The sequence below is a fragment of the Zootoca vivipara genome, chromosome 2 (genome assembly GCF_965207765.1).
Source record: "Zootoca vivipara chromosome 2, rZooViv2.hap1.1, whole genome shotgun sequence".
In the NCBI taxonomy this organism is placed as follows: domain Eukaryota; kingdom Metazoa; phylum Chordata; class Lepidosauria; order Squamata; family Lacertidae; genus Zootoca; species Zootoca vivipara.
Window position 1 is genome coordinate 64,729,079 of NC_142584.1, and position 26,911 is coordinate 64,755,989.

The 26,911-nt window shown below is 42.5% G+C and overlaps 2 protein-coding genes and 1 long non-coding RNA gene across 3 annotated transcripts; 1 reads left to right on the top strand and 2 right to left on the bottom strand.

Moving 5' to 3' along the window:
• Positions 1 to 2,729: 2,729 nt before the first annotated feature.
• LOC118080475 (ovomucoid-like) lies at positions 2,730 to 11,770 on the bottom strand. The gene is made up of 4 exons (XM_060271620.2): positions 11,552 to 11,770; positions 10,890 to 10,924; positions 3,648 to 3,757; positions 2,730 to 2,958 (listed from the first exon to the last, which is right to left on the bottom strand). The coding sequence occupies exons 1-4, from the start codon at positions 11,622 to 11,624 to the stop codon at positions 2,895 to 2,897; spliced, it is 282 nt and encodes a 93-aa protein (XP_060127603.1). The 5' UTR covers positions 11,625 to 11,770; the 3' UTR covers positions 2,730 to 2,894.
• A 476-nt stretch (positions 11,771 to 12,246) lies between these two features.
• LOC132591626 (uncharacterized) lies at positions 12,247 to 19,737 on the top strand. The gene is made up of 4 exons (XR_015948194.1): positions 12,247 to 12,364; positions 13,306 to 13,394; positions 18,141 to 18,456; positions 18,663 to 19,737. It is a non-coding gene; the product is annotated as an uncharacterized LOC132591626 (long non-coding RNA).
• Positions 19,714 to 26,085, bottom strand: LOC118081551 (ovomucoid-like). The gene is made up of 4 exons (XM_088662045.1): positions 25,474 to 26,085; positions 24,270 to 24,298; positions 23,673 to 23,782; positions 19,714 to 19,945 (listed from the first exon to the last, which is right to left on the bottom strand). The coding sequence occupies exons 1-4, from the start codon at positions 25,526 to 25,528 to the stop codon at positions 19,885 to 19,887; spliced, it is 255 nt and encodes an 84-aa protein (XP_088518171.1). The 5' UTR covers positions 25,529 to 26,085; the 3' UTR covers positions 19,714 to 19,884.
• Positions 26,086 to 26,911: the final 826 nt, after the last annotated feature.

Consider the following 26,911-nt stretch of genomic DNA (forward strand, 5'->3'; position numbering starts at 1 on the left):
ACAAAATCGCGTGAGATCTCAGCACCCAAAATGGCCTTGCTGACTTTTGGGTGAAAATCTAACCTTTCTGTTGTTAGGTGTGGGAAGGGTGTGTCTTTGATGCTACTTTTTAAATACTTTGAAGGAAAACAATGATCTTAGAAGAGAACAATAGAAATCCAGTCATTCAGTTTGATGTGCAACAAGCACTTCATGAGTGACATGTTTCAAACTGGAAAAGATGAAAGAAAGGTGCTGCAGGCTGATTTAAATGTCATCATGTGTATGTATGTACAGCATGTGTATAACACACACACACACAGAGAGAGAGAGAGAGAGAGAGAGAGAGAGAGAGAGAGAGAGAGAGAGAGAGAGATTTTTTGAAACCCAGCTGGTTTCAAGGGATGAGAGGGGGAAAATGTCCTCCCCTGTGCTCTCTGAAATGTAATTATTACTGCTGGGCCAAATGCCTCATAAAACATTTGGTGATGCTCAGAGGTAACATAGGACCAAGACTTTTAAGATAAAAATCCCATCAAATCTGAGCCAATCAGGGTAGATTGTAAAACTCAAAATAATTTTGCTCTGTGTCATTAGGAAGCTCTCAGGAGAGAAGAGATGAAGCACAATGCAAGAGAAATGTAACAGATGAAATATATATTACCAAGGAATGCTGTGCAGGAGCAGGATGCTTGGCTGACCCATGCAGACCCATGCAGAGCTTGTCTGATTCCCGGGGTGGGAGTCCCCAGTTGGTTTGGAGGCACAAGGCATTCTTGGCATGACAGTCTAAGTCCAGCAGGCCCTTGCTTGTGCCCCAAGGGGCCCCTCGGAGGTCTGGGGCAAGTGTACCCGGCTGATCTCTACAGCCAACTGTGTAGATGTCTGTTCCAATATCATTCTCTCCCAGTGCCTGCTGAAAGCAATTGTGATGAGGAAAGTAATCAAAACCTGAAACAGTGGCCAGCGTGATATACTATATATTGATCTGCTATAGATATATTCCTAAATGTAAAATGATTAATCCATGCCTGATTAGTTCTAGGTTGCCACAAAAAGCAGTGCTGATGCATAGTTTCCATATCTTCTCTTCCCAGCCATCGAAGAAGAAACCATCTATTTCCGCTGACCTGTAATTTCTGTAGAATAACCTCCATGCTTCCTCATTATGGGGACAGGGACACATTGGTCAGAGGTGTTTCAGAGACACACCTGAGCCCAGAAGAAGAAAGGCAATATTTTGGAAAGCTGCCCAGGATTTTTATTTTTATTTAATGACACACTTTGCATTGTAATACACGGGATGTAGGCTCCATCCATTTCACAAAGTGCCTTCCATTTCTGGGGATATTTCATAGAATAAATGTGAATCATGACGGCAGCAAGAACGCTACAAATGTGAACAAGGCCCACAAAACAAACTGCTTTCGGTTTTTATGAAATCTCTTTCATACTTTCAAAGCTTGTCAACATTGAAAGCGGAAATAGTGTATGAGAATGCTGCTGCTGCTAACAACAACATTTTTGTTATTGTTTTTTATTTTGTGTTAGCAAAAGTTATGTACCTGTCACATTGACCCAAGCAAGAATTTTGGAGGGAACCAGGCTATCCGATATCTGAATATTCCATCTGGCACTGTTCCACCATGAATTAATTGCCATGTGCATATTTTAAGGTTCAGTGCTTTCACCTCCAGTTTCCACATGGGACACCCCTGTCACTCAAGCTGAAATGTGATATAGGCACGAGACAACATTCTTCCCATTGACGTCTGCCCCTCCTTCACCCTTGCCCCAGGACTGCCCAGTCAGACTGAGGGAGGGAACTTCTATTGTTGCAGCTGCAATAAATCATGAATTCACCTACTGTTTTGTGGTGTCCCTTCCAACCAGCCATGGCCTGGCTTTATCTCCTCCCCCCACAGGTATCCCTTTCCTACAGGCGACCTCAAAAATGGGACTTTCTGCAATAAGGAAAATGAGAGGGAAATGCAACTGAGCAACACAATGCTATATAATCTCACCTCAGCAAATAGGGACAACTGCTTAGAAGCCAGGCTCTGTTATGGGAAGGGGACCTGAATTTGCTAGTAGGCCACCGAGTCCTACACCAAAATAGGGACACTCTGAAAGCATCCATGGGGAACGCAATTGCTCAGCTGGTCCCTGCAGAAAGCAGGTATGAACTCATCCTCCATGATCTGATAATCATGATGTCAGGTGATTGCCAGGTGGGTTGTCCCATCTATCTGTCAAAGAGGACCCATGGAAATGGAGACAGATAACTATCGAGCCTACTAGGCCAGACACAGACATTGTAAAACTTTGTGTTAAAGGTTTAGTTGCAAAGCCACGAGGTCCTTCAAAGGAGATGTTAAGAACAAGCTATGTGGCCAGCAGAATGAAATGGTGTGGCTCTTGCTAGACTGCACCACCTCAAGTTGCTGGTGCATAAATCACATCACTGAATGCTTCCCCGCGGGGTGGAGAAATTAGAAATGTAGAACATCAGTCAGAAGGATTCAAATTTAGACTTGCCCCTGCCTGATATGCTGGTTTCCTATGTATAGGCAGGTGTATTTTGTAGCAACCCACCATCCACAGGGTCAAGCATAAACTGTAACTCATGATATTACTGTTTGTGTAGCTCCACTCTTAGTGGGTATGACAACATCTACTTTTTCTCTCTTCACAGATCCTAAATGTATACGAGGTGTAAGAATGGGAAAGAAGACTCTGAGAAAGACAACGCTGCTTAGCTTATTTATTGATAAATCCAATCAAGATGATGCAATGTTTTCTTCAGTTACTAAAGCAGAAAATGCAAGGAGGAAACAATGGGTGGCTTTGTTTGTGGTGATGCTAAAAGGTGAGCAAGGCATGAACTGAGGGTGACATTCTTTAGTAGATATTCTTTAGACATTCACTGCTCCATCGCATGGTCCATATCTAATCAGGGAGAGCCTTCCACGACTTTTGCTGGTGAGAGAAAGAAAAAGCAGAGTGTGAGGGTCCACAAGATGCAAAATTATTAAACAGACGAAATGTACCAGTGAGTAGGATCGACTGAAAAAGAGAGGTCACTTGAAATTGGCAACCATAGGGTGGCACCCAACTAGATAGCTCTACTAGTATAGGCACTTTGGAACTGTGCAATGAAACTTCACCTTATCCTCTCCCGCTACACCATGCACAACTCCTAAATATGTTCTGGTGAGAGAAGAGAATGAGAAGTTCAATTGTGGCAGCCCCAAGTGTTGGTGCTAGCCCAACTGTTTAGTTGGATACTGCCCTAAGTTACATTTCCTGTTGGCAACAACACTGGATGAAATTGCTTCATTCTCCAAGTTTTACGTTACAAAATTATTTGTATAATTGGCGGTTGTTTTGTTCAGGCAAGGACTTCCACTTGTGCCATGGAATTTCCCTTTCCTCTCCTTGTGCCCTCCCACCCGCTCCAAATTTGGTATAGAGGGTTGGAGGAACCCCTACAACAGATGTGGGGTTCCTCATGCCAGAGTGGGGGAGAGAGGGGAAGATCCATTACACAAGCAGAAAACTTGCAGAAACATTGGATCCAGCCCTTTGTAAGGCAGTGTTTCTCTTAAATAGGCTACAAATCCTGCTCATCCTTTTCAGGTTGTTCATCATGGGAAATCTGTACTCACACAACTGCATTGCAGAAGGAGCACTTATTGCCGTATGTTCGGCCATCAGAACCACACATTCGATGTAACTCCGCGGTGCAGAAGTCTGTCGGATAGCCTTGGCAATCAACCTGTAGAGAGCGAGAGAGGAATAGCACATTTTCAAGATTCCTTGCCCACTTAGCATTAAGCTACACAATGACTTCTTTGAGCATTATAAATACAAGCATAGACATAAATACACAGTGATACCCATGATAATTCACCAAGCATTGTTATGTTGTGCCTTACCATTCTGCCCAGAGAGAAGGAGAATTTCAGGTGCAGATGTACGATAAACATATAGTAAAGTAGTCCTCCGTGTTTTCAGAAAGCGAGGGATGTTCTCAGGCTTACTTGCAAAGCCAACTCAACGTAATTTTTTAATGTTGAAACTAAAGAAATAAATGTGACCATACCTACACACCCACACAAACGCACACCCTGACTAGTTTAAACCCTCCTCCAAGAATTATAAAGGATACCACTATGGTCAAACAACAGACGGTCATTGACAGAGCTAATGTTCTGAGCTCAACATCAAACGAGATCAAAGAAATGGAAGTGGAAACGGAAAATAGACCCAATGTCCACAATTGTCCGACAACTACAGAAACCCCGCAGGAACAAGGTATAACAGAAGAAGAAGGCCAAGAAAGGGAGGGAATTTTAACTTCCCATTCCTCAAAAAAGATCTTAGAGGATCCGCCAATACGCTCTCCTCCGAAAAAAGTGGCAAATGGCTGTATCTATGCAAGACAAAATCATTCTCTGAGCTCAATAACTGAATTAGACTGACTAAACTCTGCAAACTCTGCAAATCAGTCCCAAACTCAAAAACAGACTTTACGCTTGCTGTCCTGGAACATCGCAGGGGGGGGGGGAGGCGGAGACCCAGACCTAATGAATTTTCTCAAAGACTTTGAATTAATATTTCTACAAGAAACATGGGCAACTAGAGACATCAAAATCAGTGGATTCACCTCTTATATGATACCTGCACAGAAAACAAATACTAAGGGCCGGCCTAAAGCAGGCTTTTGCTGTCTGATTAAAGACAACCTACGGATTGAAATAAAACAGCTAGAAAAAAGCTCTCCATTTGCACAAGCTTTACTTCTAACTAAAAAAAAATGACATTTTTCTTTTTGTAAATGTCTACGTTCCCCCTACTAAAAGCAATATCTCCAGTGAGAATTTGTCACAATTGACTCTTTACAGTATATCGAAAATCTGATTGATACATATCCAAACGCCTCACTAATAATAGTAGGCGATTTCAATGCTAGGGTGGGAACCAACAATAAGCAACTACCGGTATGTAGTAAATTAAATTGGAACATTGACAACGATATTGCTTATGCACTGAGAATAGAACGATTCTCCAGAGACAATGTTATAAATAGGGAAGGCTTATGCCTACTTGAGCTATGTAACAACTTTAACCTCCAGATTGTGAATGGTTCAACAAAAGGGGATAGAAGTGGGGAATTCACATATTTTCCCCCCGAGGATGCAGTGTAATCGATTATATCCTTGTCCCTTATAATATTGTAAATTTGATCACAGATTTCAAAATTGGAATGTGTACTGAAAGCGATCATCAACCTTTATTGCTGTCGATCAACTGAAAGTTGGAAACTAAAATAATTAATTGTAACATCCTAGGACCTTGCCAATATAAACAAATGACCCAATTAAAATGGTCCCAGGAAATGAGTGTCACAGTGGGGCAAAAACTTACAGCTAACTTGAGAAAACAGGTGCTGCTAAATTTAAAGAACACTAATCCCCACAGGAACATTTTGAAAATCTATAATGAAATTTTCCAAATCTTCGCAGAGCTTAACACTCCACCTAAAATCTGGGTACCTAAATACAGCGCTAGCCCTTGGTTTGATGATGAATGCTTTCAACTTAAAAGAAAATTGCGCCGAGCCTTCAAAAATAATCGTACTAAATTAGAACTTTCCTATTTAGATGAAAAAAGAAAATTTCACCATACTCTGGCCGAAAAGAAACAAAAATATGCTACTCAAAAATGGTTACAATTACTCAATTCAATTCAAAGCAAAAACAACAAAGCGTTCTGGATGCTAGTGTATGGAGGTCTGAAAACCGACAATCAATTAAATTTTTCATCAATCACAGAATCTAAATGGTCCCAGTACTTTACATCCGTATTTAATGATCTACATAGTGAATCAAAAGGAAACGAGGTCATAGATAATAAAATCAACAGACTGAAGGAGTGGCCAAGGGTAGAAGAGGAGGAAATCAGGGAGATAGTTAGAAGCTTTAAATCAGGGAAATCACCTGGGCCAGACGGTCGAAGACATACATAGACTGGTGGGCAGAACCCTTAGCTCAATTATTTACTCTCATTGATAAACATTGAATCATGCCTGAAATATGGCTTAGATCAATAATTATTCCAATTTTTAAAAATGGCGATCCAAACGAACCAAAGAACTATAGACCAATAAGCTTATTATCAGTCATAGGAAAAATCTATGCCAAGCACCTCTTATTTAAACTTCTTACCTGGATGAAAAACCTAAATTTACCAGGGAAAGAACAAATAGGCTTCTCTAAAGGTTGCTCTACTTTAGACCATTGCCTTATACTTACACATTTGGTCGAAAAATATAGATCCCCAAAGCAATCTAAGATTTACGCAGCTTTTGTAGATTTTCGTGGTGCCTTTGATTCAGTTGATCGTGCAAAATTGTGGAAGAAACTTGTAGAGCTAAGAATTGATCAACACCAATTGCTTTTAATACAAAATTTATATTCTTTCAACATCTGTCAAGTTAAACTCAACATTAAAGGTCACCTCTCATCTGATATCCCTAATACGAAAGGGGTAAAACAAGGGTGTATTCTTGCCCCCTTTCTATTTAATCTATTTTTATCAGATCTTCCAGAACACCTCCAAAAAATAGAATCACACGCCCCCAAACTCAACCAGAAGCCTGTTCCTCTTTTATTATACGCAGATGACACAGTCCTACTATCATTAACGAGCTTGGGTTTGAAACGTCTTATACTTTCCCTGAGTCTCTACTGTGAAATTAACAAACTTTCCATAAACTACGAGAAGATGAAAATCTTGGTTTTCTCCAAAGGTTGGAAACTAGGGAAATGGAAAATAAGAGAACAAGAAATCCAGCAAGTAAAGATTTGTAGGTATCTGGGAATTTTATTCCAGAGCAATTTAGGGTGGTCAAATCATTGTACAAATGCTATAAAACAGGCAAAGAGTACCTCCTCAGCTGTTGCTTGTTTCTATTATCAGAAAGGAAACCAATTTATCCCTGCGGCCAACCAAATTTTCCAAGCAAAGGTGTTATCCCAGATACTCTATGGGGTCCCAATATGGGTACAAGCATTTAATAGAGATTTAGAAAAGATTCACTCAAGTTTCCTGAGACGTATCCTTGGACTCCCAACTTCCATTAAATATGAAACAATGTGTGCAGAATTAGGCATACACACAATGGAATATTGGGCTTGGACTATTGCTATAAAATACTGGTTACGATGCCATTTCCGTTGCCCACCATCAAGTCTGCTCTCTGACCTGCTCAAGGATTCTTATAAATCTAGATGGTACCAACTCCTAGAAAACAAAATTAGATCCATAGGCATTGAGCTGGAGCCCTTGTATAATGCAAGTGAGCAATATATCTTCCACAATGTCCAAATCAGATTAAAGGATGTTGAAAGACAAAACATTGTGGCAGCTGCAAATAGAGTTTGCTCCCCCATGTTCTATGATTTAAATATCTTAGATAATAGGGTCAACTATATTACAAAGCTAATAATCCCAGCCCAAAGTAGGGCATTTATGCTAGCCCGACTGAATGTATTTCCCTCGGCATTTGTCAGGGGTAGATATCGGAACACTCCCAGAGACAAGAGATACTGTAGATGTTCTCTGAATGTGCCGGATAGTGTAGAGCATATTCTCTTTCATTGTCCACTCCACAGCATGCTGCGTGAACGTGTGTTGTCCTCCCTTCTGGGTGCTGGTGGAAATGTTGGATTCTGCCTGTCTGACATTGATCATAAGGTGACTGCGGGAGTAGCTGAGTTTTTTTTGGCAGCAGTGTCTCAAGGAGTAGTTTAGTAGGAAGAAATCTCAGATTTTATTTATATATATATATATATACATACAATTAGTATATGCAGTTTACTGTTGCCTCTTTGTATGCATTTTAAATACTTTTGTATGGGATTCTTTTTCTTGCGATCCTGTTTGTAAAATGCCTAATAAAGGTTTGATAGTATGACTAGTTTAAAGCCATCAAGCCAAATACTTATCTTTTATTTCCAACCAGAGGATATGTACAATATATGACTGTGCTCTGTTGCAGCTTAAGCTAGTATTTAGTTTTATTATAATTTTTAAATTGTTTCATTGTTTCATGATTTTTTTGCTTGTTTTATGAGCACTGCTCAGAAATGCAAACAATTAAGAGCTGTATAAATGACTTAAGTAAATGAAATAAATGAATAAACTTTACATTGCTCATTTTATTTATCTGTATCTATTTTTTGTTTATCTGTTTCCAGGGATTGAGAGGGTCTGTTAATTTCAGTTCTCTCCGTTTCTGCTTTCCAATCTTAAAATCAATTCGTGCGTTTTCTCTCTCTTTAGGTTCTCCTGGAAGTTTATTACCATTTTGAGGCAGGTTTCTTCCAATCATTTTTTTTTACTATTGTACACATTTTTGCAAGCACTTTCCCTCGGTATAATTCATTTTTTGTATCATTATTTATTCCTTATATTTATATCCCAACTTTTTGCCCCAAAGAGCTCAAGTTCTTCCCCCCTCATTTTAGCCTCACAACAACCAAGGTCACCCTGTGAGCTTCATGGCTGAGCACAGATTTGAATTCTGGTCTCCCAGATAGTAGTCCAACACTCTAAGCACTACACCACACTGGCTCTAATATATTATTTTTTATGCACACTTTCCTTCTAGTATATGCATTTTTGTAAACGTCTGTTGGCTGGAGGAATGCAGTGCAAAATTTGGATATCATATTTTCCCGTTTATAACACACACACACACACCCCATGTATAAGACGACCCCTATTTTGGGGGACTCAGAATTAAGAAAATGGGGGGAGATTGCCCAAAGTTGTTGACCTTTTTTGGGGGAGGATTGCCCATAGCTGTTGAGCTTTTTTTAGGTGGGATTGCCGAAAATAGCTCACTGCATGACCTACACCGCCAGTCACACGCGTCGCAGAAGCTACCTATCGCCTGTCATCTCGCCGGCAGAATTGCCTGCCCAATTGCCGCAGCGACAGCCAATCAACACCAGCCCTTGCCGCAGCCACCAATAACATGCTGTTGACAATCTCCAGCTCACAGCAACAACCCATCCCATGTCCCCTCCTATGCACTATCCGTGTATGAGACGACCCACCATTTTTAACATACTTAAAAAACAAACAAAAGAAACCCGTCTTATACACGGAAAAGTATGCTATTTGTGAATTTGGAATAATAGCTTTGCTTCAGTTCCCACACCGTATCAGAAAGTGTAATGCTTTAAATGCAAACTGAATAGAGTTTCTCCCCATCTCTGCTCCCGCGTGATACTAACATTGCCACAGCTTAGCCGGATGGGGCAGGGTGATAAGGACCAGCTCACCCTTGAGTCAAGGCAAGATGACCACCTCAGGGGGCAGGTTCCACGGGGACTGCAGATCCAGCCTCTAAGGAGCCGCCAAGGAACAAACCACCCGCTGCTGCTGTGGCAACGACAGCTGTTTCGTGGGTAGGTGAAGCCGTTTGCAGGGTGTGGTTGCTGTTGTGAGAGCTGGGTGCAGGGTGGGGACCCCAAAGGTGGACAAACTGCCCCAGAAGCAGCACAATGTGTCCTACCCCTTTCCCTAAAAAAAGCTCAACAACTTTCTTTGGGAAGCTCAACCAGTTCCCCCAACTTTTTGTCCGGATTTTTACTTTTTGAAATATGGCAACCCTACTCACGCCCCATACGATGCAGTAGTGCATAACGGACATAGCCAGGATTTATGTTAGTGGCAGCAGGCTTTATGAGCCTCTTGGGTTTGCTGATCAGAAGTTCGGTGTTTCGAATCCCCATGACGGGGTGAGCTCCCGTTGCTCTGTCCCAGCTCCTGCCAACCTAGCAGTTCAAAAGCATGCCAGTGCAAGGAGATAAATAGGCACATCTGCGGTGTGAAGGTAAACGGCATTTCCGTGCTTTCTGCTTTCTGTCACAGTGTTCTGTTGTGCTAGAAGCAGTTTAGTCATGCTGGCCACATGACCCGGAAAGCTGTCTGCGGACAAACGCCAGCTCCCTCGGCCTGAAAGCAAGATGAGCGCCGAAAACCCATGGTCACCATTGACTGGACTTTACTGTCCAGGGGTCCTTTACCCTTTACCTTTTTACCTATGTTAGTGAGGGGAGAACTGAGCTATCTACGACGTGATTGGTCGGTTAGTTAGGTCTTTTTATTTATTTACTTGATTTAGAGGGTGGACAGCTGCCCCCTCCTGTCCCGCCTTGGCTACACCCATGGAGTGCATAGTTATTATAGCTAAGTAGTAGCTAGTAGCCACTGGGAGTTTTATCTTTCATGAATTTTATTTAATGCTCTTTTAAAACCACCTATGCTGGTGGCTATAACTATCGTTTGTTGGATTCAATTCCATAGTTCAACCACTGAAGAACCCCTTTCTTTTGTCTCTCCCGAATCTTCAAAAATTCAGCTTCTCTGTATGCCCCAAATTCTAGTGTTATGGAGAGAAAACATTTATCTATTTACTTCTCCCACACCCTGCATTATTTGATACACCTCCATCATGTCCCCTCTTTCTCATCATTTTTCCAAACTAAAAAGTTCCATATATTGTATCCTTTGCTCATAGTAGAGTTGCTCTGACCGCTTTTGAGCCACAGTTCTTACTTAATGCATTTCATTCCCATTTCTAAGCCAATTATTTATCCCTGTTCCATTCAGGAGCACATTTCCTTCATGGAAATGAATATGCTGGTGAGACAGGACCTCAACTTTACATTTGCCCCCTGTAACCCTCTCAGATTCAACAGCGCTGCGCTGCACGAAATAGTTTAATCCTAAACTTTGTTTTCATTGTTCTTTACTTACTATTGCGTGCTTTAATTCTCATCTACAGCTACATGATATTAATTGTGTGATCAGAAGAAATAGCTGGCTCTTACCTGTAGTTCGGGTCTGCTTTCTTCAACGACAGTATCTAGAACCAAAACAACAATTTTAAAAGCTGTAAAGCAAAGCCACCTGTTGAAAGGCAGTCCATTGGGGGGCATTTTATTCACCACTGAAAAATGAGGTGCATTTCGTCTTACCTTTCCTTTACTATTTTGATATGGAATATACCAAATAACATAACTGATTAATAGTTGAAGTGAAAATGAACAAATAAATTAAGATTCCTTATCTGGTTGACAACACAATTGAAACCCCCCTCCCAATTTTTTGTTCAAATCCCATCGGTTTGCAACACAATCCTGTTGAACTTTCTCTTGTGGATGCTTAGAACTGCACATAAGTTCTGCTTTCATGTGTTATTGCAGCCCTGTAGAGGCCATCAAAAATTTGTGTGTGGTGGCTCCTGGAGTCCTTAATGCTTGCAAGCTATTCATCATGTGGATTGGCATGGAGAGTACCGGGTAATAGTGCCAGGTACCGCCAGGAATTTGATGTGCTGTCATTGAGCCTCTCCATGTGGCAGAGTAAATTCTACACGTTAAGCATTTGTATTCCCTGTGGTTCTTACATCCAACTCGTGGAATCAGTTCTGATTAATTGGATTGCGTACCTTTCTGAGATGTGAGTGCATAATGCGACACAAATTTTTTACCTTGGCAGTAAGATAGGTGACTCGATAGGTGACTCAGTGTCAGAATGAGGAGCAAAAAACCCAATGTCTTCATGATGAGTCTTGATCTCGCACCTCCAAGCAGACTTTTCTCAGATTCCACTGGCAGAGGAAAGATCGAATGAGGTCTCTCTATATCCCCTTTCCAAACAATATCTACATATGGAAATTTGATACTGCTGTGAGGAGGTGGAGCACATTCAAAGGTTCCTTATCTGTGAAGGGGCAACTAGCTTGTTATCAGAGAGTAAGTAAATTATCTTGTTGCCTTTGATCTCGTTGCCTTGGCCGTATGCCATAACAGAGAATAGCATGGAGAGTACCGTACCGTACCGTACCGTACCGTACTGTACTGTACTTTACTGTACTGTACATGGAGAGAACTGTACATAAAAGGGCTTGCTGACAAATTACATATAAGGATTGCATGCATAAAAGAAGCAGTAAATAAAAAGAACACTTAATAAAATTGTTAGTTGTATTTTTGGCAACCTTCCCTATAAAGGCCCAGATAAGAGATAAGACCAATGCCGGTTCTCTCCAAAAGCAAACAGAGCCCTTTCCCACCCCCTCATTATTCTCCTTTCAATGTTGGCAAGCACAAACTGTTTTGCTGTTGCTTCAGCCTGCGGTCTCATTAAACTGAAGAGTGAGCCAGGCCTTTGGATTGCGGGTCCATAGAAACGTAACAATGAAACAGAAAGTTGTGGGGAGGGAGCCTCTTCAACACTTCAGCCTCAAAACCCCATCAAAACAACAGTCCTGTGCAGATGGCAAAACTTGGTAGAAATGCAGGTGCTGGAAAGGAATTGGAATAATAGAATCTTCTGGTATAGACTTGGGCAGTGCTTTTTTGGGGGGGTTACGCAGGGGTACGCATACCCCTAAACATTTTGCGAATCTTTGTACTTTTGTCCATTTGCTGTACAGTGGTACCTCGACTTACGAATGACTTGACTTACAAATGTTTCGAGTTACGAACAGAGTTCTGTCTGCCATTTTGGATGTGGTTTAGATAGGATTTTTCCGACTTAAAATTTTTTAGATAGGATTTTTTCGACTTACGAATTTTTAAAATCCCCCTCCATTGGCTTCGACTTACGGATTTTTCGACTTACGAAGGTCCGTTCGGAACGGATTACATTCGTAAGTCGAGGTACTGTTGTACCACTGTATTTATATTTCCTGATTTGGACTATAAAATGGTGGTTTTCTTGAGTCAAAATGAGATTACCCCTAAACATTATTATTATTATTTTAGAAAAAAAGCACTGGAATTGGGTATAGAATCCTCTGGCTTTTGAGCAGCTACATTGTTCCTCTCCCTCCCCCCCCCCAAAAAAATCTGGCTCCAGCCCGAACCACCCCTGGCATGCAACACCCAGAAGTTTCCCCCATTCCTGATCTACTGCTATACAGTGGTACCTCTGGTTAAGGACTTAATTCGTTCTGGAGGTCCGTTCTTAACCTGAAACTGTTCTTAACCTGAGGTACCACTTTAGCTAATGGGCACTCCCGTGCCACCACCGTGCGATTTCTGTTCTCATCCTGAAGCAAAGTTCTTAACCCGAGGTCCTATTTCTGGGTTAGCGGAGTCTGTAACCTGAAGCGTCTGTAACCTGAGGTACCACTGTAGTTGCATCCCTGAGTCACCTGACTTTTATGAGATGGGAGGGGGAAATCAGTTCGCTTTCTCTACCCTGTGGATAATTTTTGTTCTATCCTGTCCCTCCCAGGTTATCCTGTCCCACGCAGCTCCAGCTGGAAAATGTGACTCTGTGAGATGAATAGGGCCCTTCGAACAACTCTCCGCACTCTGAACAAAGTAAAGTTCCCAGGATTGTTTGGGGGAAGCCATGACTGTGAAAGTGGTATAATGCTGCTTCAAATGTATTGTCCAGATGTGGCCAAAATCAGTGCCAGATCCAGGTGCTTTTGTGTGCGGGGGGAGGGGGCGCTTGGTCAAGATGCGCTCGGTAGGCCTCCTCCCCCACCTGCTTCCTCATTGCTGTCCCTGTTATCCATTTGCTCCCCACTTGCTTGCCCTCTTTTCTCCTGCCACCTAGAGGGAGAAGGCAAGGCAAGCAGAGACTGCTGCTCCAGGCAGCAACGAGCGAAGGGGAGGAGCTCCATTTTGGTTACCTTTTTTTTTGCCACCTTTCCCAACTCATCCTTGAAGTGTTGTGACAGATTTTACACAAAGCACTGCTTGGATCTAGACCTGAGGGGCAATTTGATTTTTAAATGAGAATGAGTTGTTAGACAGTTAATAGCCTTTTAGGCTTCCTCCATGTGAATAGCTTACTTTTTGAATAATAACAATTATATGTCACGGGGGGGGGGGAGGGAGACACATCAGGATTTTAGAGATGCTTAGGTGGGGCATGGGCAAAAACAGGTTGGGAACCACTGATCGAGACTAAGTTGGCTAGACTTAGTTCCCATTTACGTGAATAGAACTTAAGTCACTGCTCACTGTTCTCATTGGTTTCAGGGGGACATAAGTCCAGTCAAAGGCAATTTGATGCTGGCCATTTTATTTTCAGTCCCTTTCCTAATAAACCCTAGAATTGCAAGTGCCTATTTGATTGCTGCTGCACCCTGAGCTGGCATTATCATCAAGCTAAGTACTGAAAACTTTTTGCTAATATTAATGACCCGTATTGCACCCGTTTGAGTGTATAACTGCTCCAATGAGCAGTAAAAACTGCAGAGAGGGTAATTGGTGTTAGTTTGCCTCCAATAGAGACACTTTATGCCGCTTGAGTCAGGAAGAGAGCAGAGAATTGCTGTAGACCCTTCGCATCCTGGTCATCACCTGTTTGATTTACTCCCATCCGGACGTCGGTACAGGACTCTATATACGAAAACGTCTAGACACAGGAATAGTTTTTTTCCTTGTGCCATCAAATTGTTGAATCTGTAGTTGTGGGCGGAAGGGAGGCCAGTTGGTGGTATGGGGTCTTTTCGCTGTGCTGTTGTATTGTGAGGGGAATAGTGTTTGTATGAGGTACGTTTTTTCTTTACATTGCAATGTAGTCGAAGCAAACTTCCAAGTATGGTTGATACTTGGCCAATAAACTATTCTGTTCTGTTCTGTTCTGTTCTGTTCTATTCTGACAATGAAATGTGAATTACTTATCTCTTCCCTTCTTTGGTATTATCAAATGCTTACCCCATGAGGAGGCAAAATTGTTATGGGACATGTTATGCTTGAGATGCACTTACTCCTACATTGTTTGGGGAAGAAGGGTAGGGACTGTTAGTAACTGAATTACAGGAAACTAATGTTTTACACGGCAAACATTTCACATGGCAAACATTAACGTAATAAAACCCAGCAGAGAATGCCACAGATTATTATTATTAATAAGAAAATCAATAGTACAGCAGGGGGAGCAGTTCAAGTTACCATTTATAGTTGTATTTCCCCCCTTCAAAGGAGCACCAGAAAAGGTACAAGGTTTTATATTAACGTCTCTTGACAATAGCCCTTAGATGTCACTTAGGCTTCGACAGGATGACCTCTTCAAAGAACTTCCTGCTGAGCAGGGCTCTCAAGCTGCACCTCAATTTAAGCATGTGATTTTCTCCCATCATTCGAGTGCAACTTAAGAGTACTGAAGAGGTTATGTGCAACAATTCTGGAAGCAGTCTCTGGTGGAAACTAGGGCAAGACAGGGGCAAGACGCACACGGAAGCAGTTGTCATGTATCATGAACTGCATTGGGAGCTGTGCGCAGAAACTGAGGCCACACATACATTTCCTGAGCCAGACCCAGAAGCTGGGAAACTGGCCAAGTTGCCCCTCACTTTCCTCTACAGCACGTGCAGAAACTGCTTTCTTGACAGTTGACCCAGTATGGGTCCCATCTGCTCAATCTGCCAGAGCCTGTCTTCACATGCAGGGGAAGTTTTGGGCACAATGAGGATTTGAGACCCATCAGCTACTCTCACCTGGCAGGTCAGTCAAAGTGTGTGGCCACAGTCATATGCTGACAGCTTCTAGGAGCCACAAGTGAGAGCTGAGTGCAGGATGGGGACCAAAGGTGGACAAACTATCTCAGAAGGAGCATGGCGTGTTCCCCACCAGAGGTACTACCCCTCCTCTGACACCGCATAGACTGCCACAGATCTACGGTACTACCATATGCTACCAGTAATAGCCACTAGATGGCCCCCCTGCAATATTTATTGCATAGTCGCTTCAGGCAAAGCAAACTTCTGTAAACCTCAATTACTGTTACAGCTTTCGCTGCTCTCCACTGACTTTGTAAAGCTGGCACACGTGCTACAATGGGTGAGCAAGGCACTGTTTATCTTGCTAGACTATTGTATATGGGATATATATATATATATAGAGAGAGAGAGAGCGCACACAAGGCAGGAGGGGAATGGCAGCACTGTGCTCCCGTTGAAGGGTATTGACTATTGTACAAAACTACTGCATATATAAGGATCTCATTAGATCGGATATGTAGCTGTTTCTAAGGAGAATTTTCCAGTGCATAATAAAGAAAGAGCTGGTGGGGCAGAAAATCCATCAGAGGTGTGGTTTCTAAAGGTGAAAAGCCTGATCAGGCTTTGAATAAATGAAAAAGCCACATCCTTAGGGCTTATTCTCTGCTGCTAACCTTTACCTTGTACATTTTAAACAGTTGTCTTCCTTAGAAGCTTTTAAAAGGGGGAAGTTTAGGTTCTTGGGCTTTCCCCTTCAAGCCTATTGGGATTCTTAGGCTTGATCTTTTTGTCTCTTTACATATTAGAGTACTTCTTGCCTGTGCATATGTTGCCACATTTATTTTTATCTTTTGCATGGTGGTAGTTTTGCATTTATCTATCTATTTACAAGGCACAAGAAACGTCAAGCTGAACCCAGCCGTATCCTAGATACCGTACATAGCTGCCAAGTTTTCCCTTTTCTCGCGAGGAAGCCTATTCAGCATAAGGGAAAATCCCTTTAAAAAAGGGATAACTTGGCAGCTATGTAGATACCACAGGTTTATTCCTCAAAGTAAATATAGTTTGGGGCTGAGTTCAGCTTAGAATTTCTCATACTGTGCATCTGCCAAGGTTTTGTCATCATAGCATAGTTAAATCATCCACAGCAAACAACTTTTATTAGCCCTTCCATAATAAAAAATGGTTATGTAGAAGAGGGAATTCCACTAGTTGCAGCTTACAACACTAGAAAGGTTTGAAGTGAGGGCTTCAAGCCAAACTTCTCATTACATCAAAATTTGATTTATGGTATTTATATAGCCTGTCATTCAGCTCAAATGTTTTCAAGGTGCTACACAAACAGTTCATTAAAATGCAAGACAATGGTTATCAAATAAAAGCCAGAAACCCAACGAAGATAACAAAACAGCAATCTAGCAGCAGAAGAAACCAATTCTTAAAGCAGCCAACACTGTAAGGCAGAAATAAGTTTTAACTTGATGCCTAAAAGTGGGGAACATCAGTATCTTCAGTGGGAATGAGTTCCTCAGCTGGGGTACCAGAGCAGAGGCACTCAAAGAAGGGCCTCAGAAGATGATCTCAGGGTCTGGCTAGCTTTGTATGGACCGAGGTAGTCCTTGAGGTATTGTAGTCCTGAGGTATTTAAGGCTTTATAGGTCAAAACCAGCGCTTTAAATTGGGCCTGGAAACTAATTGGTAGCCAGTGCAGTTGGACAGGATCAGTGTAATATGCTCAAGCCATCTTGCTCCAGTGAGCAACCTGGATGCTAGCTGAAGTTTCCGAACTGTCTTCAGAGGCAGCCCTATGTACAGGGTGAGTCTTTTAAAAGAGGCCCCGTGGAACATGTGTACTCTGTATCCACGGGGCCTTTTTTTAAAGGACTCACCTTGTATAAGTAATCTTGCATTGCATTGCACCTTGCATTGCAGTAGTCTAACCTTGAGGTTACCAGAGCATAGACAACAGTAGTTAGGCTATCTCTGTCCAAAAAGGGGTGTAGCTGGGCCACCAGCCAAAGCTGATGGAAGGCACCATGGGCCACTGAGGCCACCTGAGCCTCGAGTGACAGCAAAGGATCCAGGAGTACCTCCAAGCTACGAACCTGCTCCTTCAGAGGAAGTGTAATGCTATCAAGAGCAGGCGATCTCCCAGCCATCCGGTCTAGGGAACCACCCACTAACAGTGCCTCAGTCTTATCTGCATTGAGCTTCAGTTTGTTGGATCTCATGCAGTCCATTACTGAGGCAAGGCATTGGTCCAGCAATTCCACTGCCTCACCTGGAGATGTAAAGGAGAAATAGAGCTGAGTGTCATCAGCATACTGCTGATAATGTACTCCAAACCTCCGGATAACCCCACCCAGTGGTTTCATATGATGTTAAACAACATAGGGGATAGAAGGTTCCACTGGGCTGAAAAGCATTCTCTAAGTAACACCTTCTGGGAACGACCATTCAAGTTGGACTGGAACCACCGCAAAGCGGTGCCACCCACCCCTAGTTTGGAGAATCACTCCAGAAGGATACCATGGCCGATGGTATCGAAAGCCGCTGAGAGGTTGAGAAAAATTAACAGGGACATGTTCCCTTTCTCTCTCTCTCTCGACAGAGGTCATCATACAGGGCGACCAAAACAGTTTCTGTGCCAAAACCAGGCCCAAACCCCGATTGAAATGGATCCAGAAAATCAGTTTCCAGAAAATCCAGTGAATGACATGAGAGGATGATCCCTGGCCTTGCTGCAGTTTAAATTTCCTATGCCCACGCTTCCTGTCGGTGCTGAATAAACACTGGGCCACCCCTCGGTGGGGCCCTGCCCAGCACCGGCAACACGGCCAGGCAGCGACAATGAGGGGGCTGCTTTTCACCCGCAGCTGGATCATTGCTGGCCCAATGCCTGGCCACAACACCACCCAACAGAAAAAGTAAGTGGACTTCTCTTAAAAGTACATTTTTGTGAGGTTTGGGAATATGCAGCTGAATTTAAATGTTCCTAATCAGTTGACGGGAAGAGAATCAAATCAAATCAAATCAAGTCAAATCAGTTAATCAGTTGACAGCACTAATTGAGAAAACAGGTGTAAACTGATTCAACTCCTAGCTAAACAGACATCCATTCTGTTGCTTTCAGTGGGATATCCAGCTAATTTCACATGGCAAGATGTTCCATTCCTGTTCCTTTTGATTAATTTCATATATAAGCTACATCTTGTAGAGAGGAGCCTGCTGGATCAAGCCAATGGCCCATGTAAGTCCGGTATCCTGTTTTCACAGTGGCCAACCAGGTGCGTGTGATAATCCCCAAAGGAGGACCTGAGTGAAGCAGCAAGCACTACCCCCTCCTGTGGTTTCCAGCAACTGGTATTCAGAAACATTGCTGCCTCCGACTTTGGAGGTACAGCATAGCCATCACATTGATAGTCTCCTCCATGAATTTGTCTAATCTCCTTTGAAAGCCATCAAGGATGGTAGTGTATGCTCTAGTTATCTCTCGCTTGGACTACTGCAATGTGCTCTATGTGGGACTACCTTTGAAGGTGACCTGGAAACTACAACTAATCCAGAATGCGGCAGCTAGACTGATGACTGGAAGCGGCCACCGAGACCACATAACACCGGTCTTGAAAGATTCACATTGGCTCCCAGTACGTTTCCGAGCACAGTTCAAAGTGTTGGTGCTGATCTTTAAAGCCCTAAATGGCCTCGGTCCACTATACCTGAAGGAGCGTCTCCACCCTCATCATTCTGCCCGGACACAGAGGTCCAGTGCCAAGGGCCTTCTGGTGGTTCCCTCACTGCGAGAAGCCAAGTTGCAGGGAATCAGGCAGAGGGCCTTCTCAATAGTGGCGCCTGCCCTGTGGAATGCCCTCCCATCAGATGTCAAAGAGAAAAACAGCTACCAGATTTTTAGAAGATATCTGAAGGCAGCCCTGTTTAGAGAGGCTTTTAATCTTTAATTGATTATTTTCTTCTTCTGTTGGAAGCTGCCCAGAGTGGCTGGGGAAACCCAGCCAGATGGGCGGGGTATAAATAATAAATTATTATTATTATTATTATTATTATTATTATTATTATTATTAGTTCTTTGAGTGTGCGTTATTAGTAACAAACTTCCAGATCTCTCTCTCACCCAAATCACATAATAAATTAAAAAGTAGATAATACAGAAATAAATGTATGGAGAGGTTTATAATGGTGCTGAGCTTATTTATTGATAAATCAAATGAAGATGTTGCAAGATATTCACTGGCTAGCAGAACAGAGCATAAGCAGAGGGAATAATAATGAATTTCTTCCTGGAGATGGCATGAACAGGGTATGATGAGAAATGGACTTTCTTTTGTAGATGTTCTTTAGTCTTCAAGTTTTCTGCAGTTTCCAAGGTTCTTCAGTCTAAGACGTCTTCCACTTTGGCTGATGCGGGAAAGACAATGCCAAGAACTCAGGATGAGAATTCAGAAGATGCAAGCTTCATTATTACTCATTAAACAGAAATAGTATTGGTAAGAAAGGTACGTTCATCATTGCTCTATTTCTTGGGGAAGGGAAATGGATGAGAAATAATCCTGTCCAATAACCTGAAGAGACAGGGTTAAGTATAATTGCTTGATTCTACATTGACATTTAAAATACCAACCGCATGTGTATCGCTCAAGACATAGCATTGGAAAAATCGCTTGAAGCTAAGAAAGAGCAGCAGAAGGCCTAACATTTAAATGATTAACTGAGAATGTATCTCTGCTATTCATCATGATCTCCTGGGGGGATTCAATTGCAGATCTCCATGTTAGGTGTGTGAGTTGGTCTTTGTTTTTCTGGAAAAGGGCTGAAGAGATAGGATCACTAATGTCCAGGATACACTAATGTCCAGGAGAAAATAGCCTCTGGGCTAATGGAGTCTGTGTGGAGAGAAAGAGCTTTGTTTTCAGCTCTGGGAAAAGTTATTTCATATTTCTAAGATGTTAGGCCTGTGCTGGAACAAGCGCATGATATTATGCAACTATTGGGTGTATCATTATTGTTTTGTGTCTGGTTTTGGAACAAATTATGTTAGTAAAGCTTAGGAAACATATTTTTTGACTGGGCAATTTTTAGTTCAAGAAGAGCCAGTTTTTATTCACCTATTGCTTCTAAAGAGCAATATTAATAACCACAATAGCCGCTACCCATCAATGTAGACAATACTGAGCTGGATGGACCAGTGGCCTGACTCTGTATAAGGCAGCTTCTTATGTTCATATGTTCTTTCCAGCAGCAGTACTTGGTAAAACATTCCCCTTTTCCAGCTTTTACTCTTCATCCATGACAGAAACCTCTCTAAGAGTATATGTTAAGACATGTGGGCTGGAATGTTTTGTGACCGAAATAATAAATTCATTCAATATGTTAAGACTTTTCACCAGAGCAATTCTAAGATCCACATTAGGGAAGCACCTAGCGTAAGCCTTTCCTACCTTCACAATAGCTTTCTTATTACCCTCTAATTCCCTGATGGGCCTTTGTGTTATTTTTCTTATGGGCCAACCTCACTACCTTTTGTGTTGTGGTAGGCATGATGGGGCCTGTTGTCTTTGTCCATGGAGTTTTCTTTTCTTTCATGGAGTAGCTACCATAATCAAGGACAAAAGTGGTAAGGACCTAACAGAAGCAGAAGACATCAAGAAGAGGTGGCAAGAATACACAGAGGAATTATACCAGAAAGACATGGAGGTTTCGTACACCCCAGGTAGTGTGGTTGCTGACCTTGAGCCAGACATCTTGGAGAGTGAAGTCAAATGGGCCTTAGAAAGCACTGCTAATAACAAGGCCAGTGGAAGTGATGATATTCCAGCTGAACTATTTAAAATTTTAAAAGATGATGCTGTTAAGGTGCTACACCCAATATGCCAGCAAGTTTGGAAAACTCAGCAATGGCCAGAGGATTGGAGAAGATCAGTCTACATCCCAATTCCAAAGAAGGGCAGTGCCAAAGAATGCTCCAACTACCGCACAATTGCGCTCATTTCACACGCTAGCAAGGTTATGCTTAAAATTCTACAAGGCAGGCTTAGGCAGTATGTGGACCGAGAACTCCCAGAAGTGCAAGCTGGATTTCGAAAGGGCAGAGGAACCAGAGACCAAATAGCAAACATGCGCTGGATTATGGAGAAAGCTAGAGAGTTCCAGAAAAACGTCTACTTCTGCTTCATTGACTATGCAAAGCCTTTGACTGTGTCGACCACAGCAAACTATGGCAAGTTCTTAAAGAAATGGGAGTGCCTGATCACCTCATCTGTCTCCTGAGAAATCTCTATGTGGGACAAGAAGCTACAGTTAGAACTGGATATGGAACAACTGAGTGGTTCAAAATTGGGAAAGGAGTACGACAAGGTTGTATATTGTCTCCCTGCTTATTTAACTTATATGGAGAATTCATCATGCGAAAGGCTGGACTAGATGAATCCCAAGCAGGAATTAAGATTGCCGGAAGAAATATCAACAACCTCAGATATGCAGATGACACAACCTTGATGGCAGAAAGCGAGGAGGAATTAAAGAACCTTTTAATGAGGGTGAAAGAGGAGAGCGCAAAATATGGTCTGAAGCTCAACATCAAAAAAACCAAGATCATGGCCACTGGTCCCATCACCTCCTGGCAAATAGAAGGGGAAGAAATGGAGGCAGTGAGAGATTTTACCTTCTTGGGCTCCTTGATCACTGCAGATGGTGACAGCAGTCACGAAATTAAAAGACGCCTGCTTCTTGGGAGAAAAGCAATGACAAACCTAGACAGCATCTTAAAAAGCAGAGACATCACCTTGCCGACAAAGGTCCGTATAGTTAAAGCTATGGTTTTCCCAGTAGTGATGTATGGAAGTGAGAGCTGGACCATAAAGAAGGCTGATCGCCGAAGAATTGATGCTTTTGAATTATGGTGCTGGAGGAGACTCTTGAGAGTCCCATGGACTGCAAGAAGATCAAACCTATCCATTCTGAAGGAAATCAGCCCTGAGTGCTCCCTGGAAGGACAGATCGTGAAGCTGAGGCTCCAATACTTTGGCCACCTCATGAGAAGAGAAGAATCCTTGGAAAAGACCCTGATGTTGGGAAAGATTGAGGGCACTAGGAGAAGGGGACGTCAGAGGACAAGGTGGTTGGACAGTGTTCTCGAAGCTACGAACATGAGTTTGACCAAACTGCGGGAGGCAGTGCAAGACAGGAGTGCCTGGCGTGCTATGGTCCATGGGGTCACGAAGAGTCGGACACGACTAAACGACTAAACAACAACAACAGGCATGATGGGGCACTTCAACACGATTGCCCTCCTGACAGGGGCATCTCTGCTCCTTGGGGGAAAGAGAGTGGTGAGGAGGTTGGTGGGCTTGTAAAAGGGTAAAATAGTATTGGGAAATTATCCATAAGGAACTGAATTTTTTTTTAAAAAGTACTCCCCCCCCCCAAAAAAACCAGAGTCCTTTCTATTGGGGATAATTCAGACTGAAATTCCCAGGTGTCAAAAAAGGTTATTTATGTATGCTACTACTGTGGCCTATGTTTTGTTAGCCCCAAAATTGAAAACAAGCAACGTCCCGACCAAAGAAGAATGGCAACTTAAGTTGACAGAATATGCGCAGCTTGCAGACTTAACATATAGAATAAGAGAACAGGAAGAACATACATTTAGAGAAGATTGGAAAACATTTATTGACTATATGGGAAATAACTGTGTGCAGCTGAAAACGCTGGCAGCATTAAGATAAATTCAACAGTGTAAATAAGTTTTGATGGATGTAATAATGGAATACTGAATGGTATACTTTGTGTAAAATATGCAGGGATTTATGATATGTAAGATGAACCATGGAAAGAAAAGAAGGGAAGTCACTGATATCTTAAGGATATAAAAATGAGTACTTTAAATGGTAAAACAGAAAATTTAATTAGAGAGAGAGGTGAGGTTGGGGCTTTTGGGGAGCAGTGACTGAACCCAATTGGGCATCTTTCCTATGCCCTCCCCCCACAGCATGCCACTTTGCTGTATCAGCAACAACACTGTCAGGAGGGTGATGCATGTGGAGCCCTGCACCTGCTCTATCTTAAAATCTAGATTATCTCGGTTTACCATGTTCATTTCCACCTCATAAGCAAAACCTGTACTCACATATACGCATTGCAGAAGTCACACTTGTTGCCATATGGCACGCCATCAGAGCCACAGTGGGGATTGAGTTCCAGGGTGCACTGTGGTTTTGGATATCCTCGACAATATCTCTACAGAGAGAGTAAATTTTATAGTTTTATCCATTTTCTGGCAAATCTCATGTTGTTGCTTTTACCAATCAGGTCTTAGTTGCACATCAGGTTTTTCTTGTTTTAAGAAATCACACACACACCCGCCCCCCAAATGAAGAGTACTGATTAAATGGGACAGAGCCACAGTCTTATTTTCGCACAAAGCAAATCTGCTGAACTCAAAGGCGTCCAGCAAACATTGCAACCAACTATGCTGTGGAAGGACTGGCAAGGAGAGAGGCAGTGCAAAAAACCATCTGTGCAAACTCCAAGAAAGTAGCCCTCTACTCCATGATTTTGTCTAATCCCTTTCAATGGCACCAAGGGGTTTTTTTTTGGCCATCACTGCCTCCTGTGGGAGCGAGTTCCATAGTTTAACCATGAGCTGCAGGAAAAAGCAATATTACACATCTTGACAGCAAGTTATTATGATGTTCTGTAATAAGAATAAATGACTGCCACTCACCCGCTCAAAACTTGCTTCAGTGACAATGTCTAGAATCAAAACATACAAAATGTAAAGATTCTAAAGCAAATCTACATGTTGAATAATAGTCCATTTGAGAACATTCCTTTCTGGGAATGTAAGAATGAGATACATTTTATCCTACACTTCCTTTTTGCATGCCAAGGCCCTGTGACCCACAATTCCCTAGTGGATAAATAATCACACGGACAGTGGATTTTGGTTTATGGGTTCGAATACGCCACAACATTATTGGTTTGGCTTAGGCATTGGGTGAAGCCAGACTATATCTCAACTTCTGCCCATCTGTAGGGAGTCCAACTAAGGGTAAACCACCAATAGGAGGAGCTCAATGACTTACATAAAATAGGGGCACCCCGAGAGGTCCCAGTTGGGGTCGTGGCATGGCCCTAGCTCATGTCCGGGCATTGGACAGAATCTACACCCCTGGATTCCTTTAACAAGATACCCTTTAATGGGGAGGGGAAGGTGGAGGCTACAACCTCCCCTCCAACCAAACAAAGGCTTACCCAATGCCTGACTTTCCTTTTCCATTTGAAAACATTTATTTCTAGGAATAGAAAAATGAGATACATTTTATCTTACATTCCCTTTGTTCTCTAAAAAGTTCATTTATAGTGAGTTTTGGCAATATGCAGCTGAATTTAAATGTCCCTGATCAGTTGATGAGAATCGAATCAACTCAAATCAAACTAGCTAATCAGTTGATGATACTAATACTGTAAAGAAAACATGTATATACCCATTCAACTCCTAGCTAAACTGAAGCCCATTCTGTTGCTTTCAGTAGGGTGATAATCTCACATGACAAGATATTCTTTCCCGTTCCTACTAATTTCATATAGAAGCTTCCTTGAGAATAGCTACATCTGAGCATTCAAAAGAATATGTGAGGGTTCAACTGTGTGTGTGTGTTTGAGGGATGTGCTTCTCTGTTCCCATATCCCTGTGTGTGACAACAATGCCTCCTTCTTCCACAAGCTTTCACAAATGAAGCACTGAGGCTTGCAGGGAGATTTTACCAGATTCAGTTGACAACCTAATAAGAGCCTTCATACAGTCTTTGGAACATCTGGACAATTCATGGATTTTGGGTTCCTTTCTGAGATGGAGTATCTAATGGAACATTTGTAGAAAAATCTTTCCCCCAAAGGGAACCTTTGTAACGTGAAATATGACTCACCCGAGTACAGAAAGAAGAACATCAGAGTGAGGAGGAGAAAGCTACCTGGCTTCATGATTTTGCTGGTGGGTTTAGTTCTGTCTGCCTTTGGGTGCTTTTCCAAGCAGTAGATGCTTCTCAGATTTCACTGGCTGCAGTGAGGTCTGGACCCTCTGCCCTGAATATATAGAGGTCTCTGTGGCCCTGATGATGAAATCTCCCAATCTCAAGAAATATTTACACGTGGAAATGGGACAGTTCCTTTCCTGTGCAGAACCCAGGCACATGCACGAGATATGTGGTAACCAGTACCTTAGGAAGTTGCATACGAAGTAGCTTGTCTTGACCATAAGCCTAAACAATGATAAAGGACTATAACAACAAATTGCATATCACATAGTATAGTGAACGCACATTTGCAACCCACAGCATTCGCAACCCGCGTCCGCGTACGCATGGGTCACGATTTGGCGCTTCTGTGCATGCGCAAAGCACAATTTAGCATTTCTGCGCATTCGCGTGCCGAAACCTGGAAGTAACCCATTCTGGTACTTCCAGGTTTGGCGCGGAGCGCAACCCGAAAAGACGCAACCTGAAGCAGCTGTAACCCGAGATAGGACTGTATTGGTCCAACTTATTTGTGTCTTCAAATACTCACCCTGAACCAGGCCCCGTCTGGCCCTGACTGATCCAGACTTTTTTTTTTTTAAAAAAAACAAATCTCTAGAAATTTATTTATTCATTTATTTTTATCCATAACTTTGTTGCTTTTTGACAGAACAGGGCTTTCCTAACATCTCTCAACACCCTTACTTTACAAGCTATAATTGCCAGGATTCTTTTGGGGAAAGTCATGACTGTTTAGAATTGTATAAGAACATAAGATAAGCCTGCTGGATCAGGCCCATGGCCCATCTAGTCCAGCATTCTGTTTTCACAGTGGCCAACCAAATGCATGTGAGAATCCCCAAAGGAGGACCTGAGTGCAGCAGTACTCTCTCCTCCTGTGGTTTCCAGCAACTGGCATTCAGAAGCATTGCTGCCTCTGACTTTGGAGGTAGAGCATAGCCATCACATTGATAGCCTCCTCCATGAATTTGTCTAACCTCCTTTTAAAGCCATCAAGGGTGGAACCATCACTGCCTCCTGTAGGAGCAAACAGCCACATCTGCACAGGACTCTTGTTTTGATGGGGTTTTGAGGCTGAAGTGTTGAAGAGGCTCCCTCCCCACAACTTTCTTTTCATTGTTACGTTTCTATGGAACCGCAATCCAAAGGCCTGACTCACTCTTCAGTTTAATGAGACCGCAGGCTGAAGCAACAGCAAAACAGTTTGTGCTTGCCAACATTGAAAGGAGAATAATGAGGGGGTGGGAAAGGGCTCTGTTTGCTTTTGGAGAGAACTGGCATTGGTCTTATCTCTTATCTGGGCCTTTATAGGGAAGGTTGCCAGAAATAC

Excerpts from the sequence above, each read along its gene's own strand:
- LOC118080475 (XM_060271620.2), bottom strand. The coding sequence starts at position 11,624 with ATGAAGACATTGGGTTTTTTGCTCCTCATTCTGACACTGAGTCACCTA. Across the intron at positions 10,925-11,551 it reads TCACCTATCTTACTGCCAAG|ATACTGTCGTTGAAGAAAGC; the intron begins GTAAAAAATTTG and ends TTTTGGTTCTAG. Across the intron at positions 2,959-3,647 it reads TCCTTCTGCAATGCAGTTGT|CAAAAGTCGTGGAAGGCTCT; the intron begins GTGAGTACAGAT and ends TTCTCTCACCAG.
- LOC118081551 (XM_088662045.1), bottom strand. The coding sequence starts at position 25,528 with ATGAAGCCAGGTAGCTTTCTCCTCCTCACTCTGATGTTCTTCTTTCTG. Across the intron at positions 24,299-25,473 it reads GTTCTTCTTTCTGTACTCGG|ACATTGTCACTGAAGCAAGT; the intron begins GTGAGTCATATT and ends TTTTGATTCTAG. Across the intron at positions 19,946-23,672 it reads GACTTCTGCAATGCGTATAT|CCAAAGTGGAAGACGTCTTA; the intron begins GTGAGTACAGGT and ends TTCCCGCATCAG.